Source organism: Egretta garzetta, unplaced genomic scaffold (assembly GCF_000687185.1).
Source record: "Egretta garzetta isolate BGI_Z169 unplaced genomic scaffold, ASM68718v1 scaffold311, whole genome shotgun sequence".
NCBI classification, from domain to species: domain Eukaryota; kingdom Metazoa; phylum Chordata; class Aves; order Pelecaniformes; family Ardeidae; genus Egretta; species Egretta garzetta.
The window spans coordinates 150015-154158 of NW_009258678.1; the positions used below are offsets into that span (position 1 = coordinate 150015).

The 4144-nt window shown below is 53.9% G+C and overlaps 1 protein-coding gene across 1 annotated transcript; it reads right to left on the reverse strand.

Annotated features, from left to right (window-relative positions):
• Positions 1 to 1600: 1600 nt before the first annotated feature.
• L3HYPDH (trans-L-3-hydroxyproline dehydratase) lies at positions 1601 to 4117 on the reverse strand. The gene is made up of 5 exons (XM_009648911.1): positions 4105 to 4117; positions 3758 to 3927; positions 3300 to 3422; positions 2272 to 2409; positions 1601 to 1726 (listed from the first exon to the last, which is right to left on the reverse strand). Exons 1-5 carry the CDS (start codon positions 4115 to 4117, stop codon positions 1601 to 1603), a joined length of 570 nt encoding a protein of 189 aa, XP_009647206.1.
• Between the last annotated feature and the right edge of the window lie 27 nt (positions 4118 to 4144).

The following is a 4144-nucleotide window of genomic DNA, read 5'->3' on the forward strand; positions in this document are numbered from 1 at the left end:
GCGGGGTTGAGCGGCCAGGCCAGGCACCCCCAGCCCGGCCCTGTCCCCCGGCCCTCAGCCACGCTGGAGCTGCCTGCCCCGACGTGAAACGTTTCTGAGGGATGGGGGTAGTGAGTAGACAACGAAGGCTGAGACACAACTGATGGCTGAAGAGCTTTCCAGCTTTCTGTGCCGGGCTCTGTGGCTTGCTGCCCCAGCTCTTCCCCCGGAGCCCGCCTGGGGGGCTGATCGCAAGGGAGATGCCCAGAAGCTAGAAACACCAGATGAGCTTGCTCCTGCAAGCACAGAGGATGTGCGTGTCACTTCTTGCTCCCCCGGACCAGAGGCTGTATGGGATTTATCCAAGGGTTACAGGAAAGCTGGGAGCAAGAGCCCCAGACACCAGCCTTACAAAACCTCTGTGGGGAGCACAGCCACTCTCTGAACGTGGGCATTTTTGCTTCTTCCTGTTCCAAAGTTACAATTTTCAATTGTACAGAAAAAGTTTTTCTCAGGCTTTTGCATGCCAACCTTTCCCAAGCTCTCCAGCGCAACTTGCTCCCTTCTGCTGCATGAGCTACTGGCAGAGGATCCTTCTCATTTTTGTGTCTCCTTTTAACCAGACACACTCCCACCAGTGTCTTCAATAAACGAACACCATTTTGTCCAGAGGCACAGTGAAAATCGCAGGCCTCAGGTGGTCTGAAGCTCTGCTTCTGCCATTGCAAAAGCCTGCCTACAGCCCAGGGCTTGGTTTGGTTTTTCCACCGGCAACCCTCGCTCGATGGACTGGTAAAGCACGTCTTGACTGTGCTCTGCTGCACAAGCTGCCCCCGGCCTGAGACAAAATCATCAGTAAGTAATTTTGCAATCAAAGGTCACAGTGGATCAGACCTTCGAAAACAGCTACTCCTGTTGAAAGTTAACCACGGGGTATTTGCAACCCCGGGGTCCAAGATAAGCGAGAGAGGAAGGTTTAGGGAAGCAGCATAATCTGGACAGGCAGCAGGGATGGTAGGAAGTTCTGAGCACCTGCATCCAGCCCTGGGACGCAGGAGGGCTCTGGCAGGGGTGAAGCAAGCACCATCAGGAAGGGGAAGCTGGGGCAGGAGACAGAGCAGCAGGGCCGGCTGAGCAGGAGGCATCGAGGAAGAGCTGGCAATCCAAACCAACAGCCATGGTACACTCAGCAGAGTCCTGGGCATGAGGTCCGGGAGTGAAAACAAGAGGAGAAAGGCAGTGTCTTCAGCTGGTGTTTAATAGGAAGCTGGCTTTGAAATGTAGTAATTTGCAGACTTGGAGAAGGCACATAAATTTGAAGACAGCTCTCTGAGATCAGCTCCATTTTCTGTGAATAATTATTGGGAAAAAAAAAGAAGAAAAAGATTACGGCTTCTCAGAGCAGCCAATCTATGCTAATTACATTGCACCCAATATGCTAATCACAACAGGGGACCACTTGTGTTATCCTGAAACACGGCAGATGCTGTCACACCACCAAAGGCCATTCCTGTTGCTCTGGCATATTGCAGCAAGCTGTGTGGAGAAGCAGAACAGGAACGCGTGGGCAGGAGAAGCAAAACACCATCAGTGAGACTTTGCCACTGCCCGGTGGCTCGGGTCACTTGAAGAAGAAGCCGTATTTCAGCGGGTCCTCCTCTTCGACAGTGAAGGTGGCTGTACCGGTGTAAAAGGCTTCTCCTGAGACTTCCACGATGACAGCATTGTAGTCCCCAAACTTGGCTTCCTGCAGAGGGATGAGGATCAGAGCAGAGGAGACAAGAGGTTCTCAGCTCTCCCAACCGCATGAAATGCCAGCGCTATCTGTCACTGATGCAGAATAAGCCCTCACTGAGCGCTCTGCCCTGGCCGGGTACACCCCAAAGTGCGCAGCAGCCCTTTTACCTGCCTCACCTTGCCTGCACCAGCTCCACACCTGCATGACTGCTGCTGCCCCTGCTCTGAGCTCGCCAGCCCCGGCACCACTTACAGCCTGGGTTTGCCTCAAAGGAGGCCGACAAGCTGCCGAGGTGCCCAGTCCTTTCCTGATGGCTGAGGGAGGATTTGCAGGGAAGCCAGGCAGCAGAACAAGGTCTTACCGTTACTTGCCTCTCCAGTAAAAAATCCTGAAGCCTGAGGCTTGTGGGAAGGCAAGACCCCTAGACACCTCCCTCCTCCCATATCCCCTCCCCCAAGCACCGAAAGGCTTTTCTGCTTCTCCACCGAGTCAAGGCAGCAGCACTTCACCAGCAGTCCTCAAGAAGGAAGGAAAGCCCAGCACAAGCCACTTGCCTGCACTGCCTTCCCGGTGAACAAGGACCCCGTGGTACTGCTCCGAAAGGTTCTGGTCTGATTCAGCTGGATGAGCCCCTTATGGTACTGCAAGGCGATGCGAGCTGTCACACCCGAACCTGTCGGGCTTCGGTCAACCTACATTCAGAAGAGAAGATGAACCAGTTTTAGTATTTTGGGTTTTAACAGAAAACAATATTGCTCCCCTCAGTTTCTTTGCCACCTTTATACTGCACTTGGGGGAAATCTGCCTAGCCCAGGGGTTTGTGTGGAATCGGGATACATGACAAATGAAAAGACAAAATAAGCAGCTTTGGGGCACTTTGGGATTGCGATCAGCTTTGGCAAACTAGTAAGGATGAGTGATCTAATAAATATTGAGGCTATTTAGAGAGTGCTTGAAAGCTTCCCAGCATCACAGCAAAAGGACTGAGAGGGGCCGAGGCCACCTGCCCCATTCTCACGCGTCAAGGTAGGATCAGTTCTCCTTACGCTGACCGTGGGAGCTGCTGGCCAGCCCGCTCTTTAAAACCTCCAAAACCACAGCGCTGGTCAGCTTCCGAGGCGATCTGTTCCAATGCTCCACACTCCTCACTGCTGCAAAGTCCAACCGAAACTCCCCCTGCTATTTATGTGATACCTTATCCACAGCAGACAAGTTTAAACCCCCTCTTCTCTCTCCTGCTCTGTTGATCCCCAGCAGCTGTTCCCTAGATTAGGAATGTAAGAACACACACTGTGTTGGGATCCCGCCTTAGCCTTGAACTCCTGGGAAATTCCTAGCTATGAGGCATGGAACCTTTTTAAAATGCCACCACCCAAGATGAGCAGAAGTAGATTTCTGTCATTAGGAGCTAAAACTGCGTGTGTTAAGTGACGCTCTGCTCTTCAGAGACATCACTGCAGCAGAAGCAATGATCGCTGCCCAAAACGAGAAGCAGCAGCAGTGTCCCTCGTCTCTGCAGAGTATGTAAGAAGGGAAAAAGGTTGGTGCCTTGCATGCCTGAGAAGAGTTTCTGTTTCTGTACCTGTTCATCTGCAAACACACAGATGTTGGTGGTGGGCTCCTCACTAAAGGCATCTTTCCCATCTGTCAGGATGGTGCCGTAGAGGAAAGCCAGGTCTTCGCTTTCAGGGTGATGAAGCTTGAACTGGGAACAGCACAGACAGGTTCAGCAACGCGCGCAGTGGCTGGGCACTCAGCAGCACGTGCAGTACAGCTTCCTCGAGAGACCAAAGGAAGGGGACGAGGCCACGCTGCTGCGTTTCCACCTCTGCTTCTCCAGGAACAGAGATGGACACAGCAGCAGGAAAGCAAACTCCTTCTCATGTCCTTGTGAGGCTGGAGGAGGACTGAGAAATCCAACAGGGAGCTGGAAGGATGGGACTTCCTTCCATCCTGAGCATCTTGGGGGAATAAAGGGCCTTGGTCCGGTGCAGTCACCCTGCCGGGAACACGCCGGAGTACCGCAGCGCTCTGCCATACCTGTTTCTTCACCGCTTCTGTCACCGCGCTCGCTGCATCGACAAGGTCCCTGGTCTTCGAGGAGCACACATCGAGGCCCAGCTGCTCAGCGCTGAGAAAGGCGTAGAAAGTGCCACCGTAGCCGATGTCGACCACCACCTTCCCATGACCAGGGACGTCGATGGCCAAGTCTGGGCAGAGAAAGGGAGGGCGGTGAGGAGGGGAACCCGTGCTGAGCCGTGGGCTCGCATATGCAGCAGGAGAACCGAGCTGCATACATGGGCAGCGATGGGGATGACGACTCGAGTGCTCCCATGCCAGAGAGCAGCACGTGATGCCTCGTGCCACCCCCGATGGCCTCACCCTGCCTATGGGGGGCATCGGAATTGGGGAGGGATTTGCCAAACG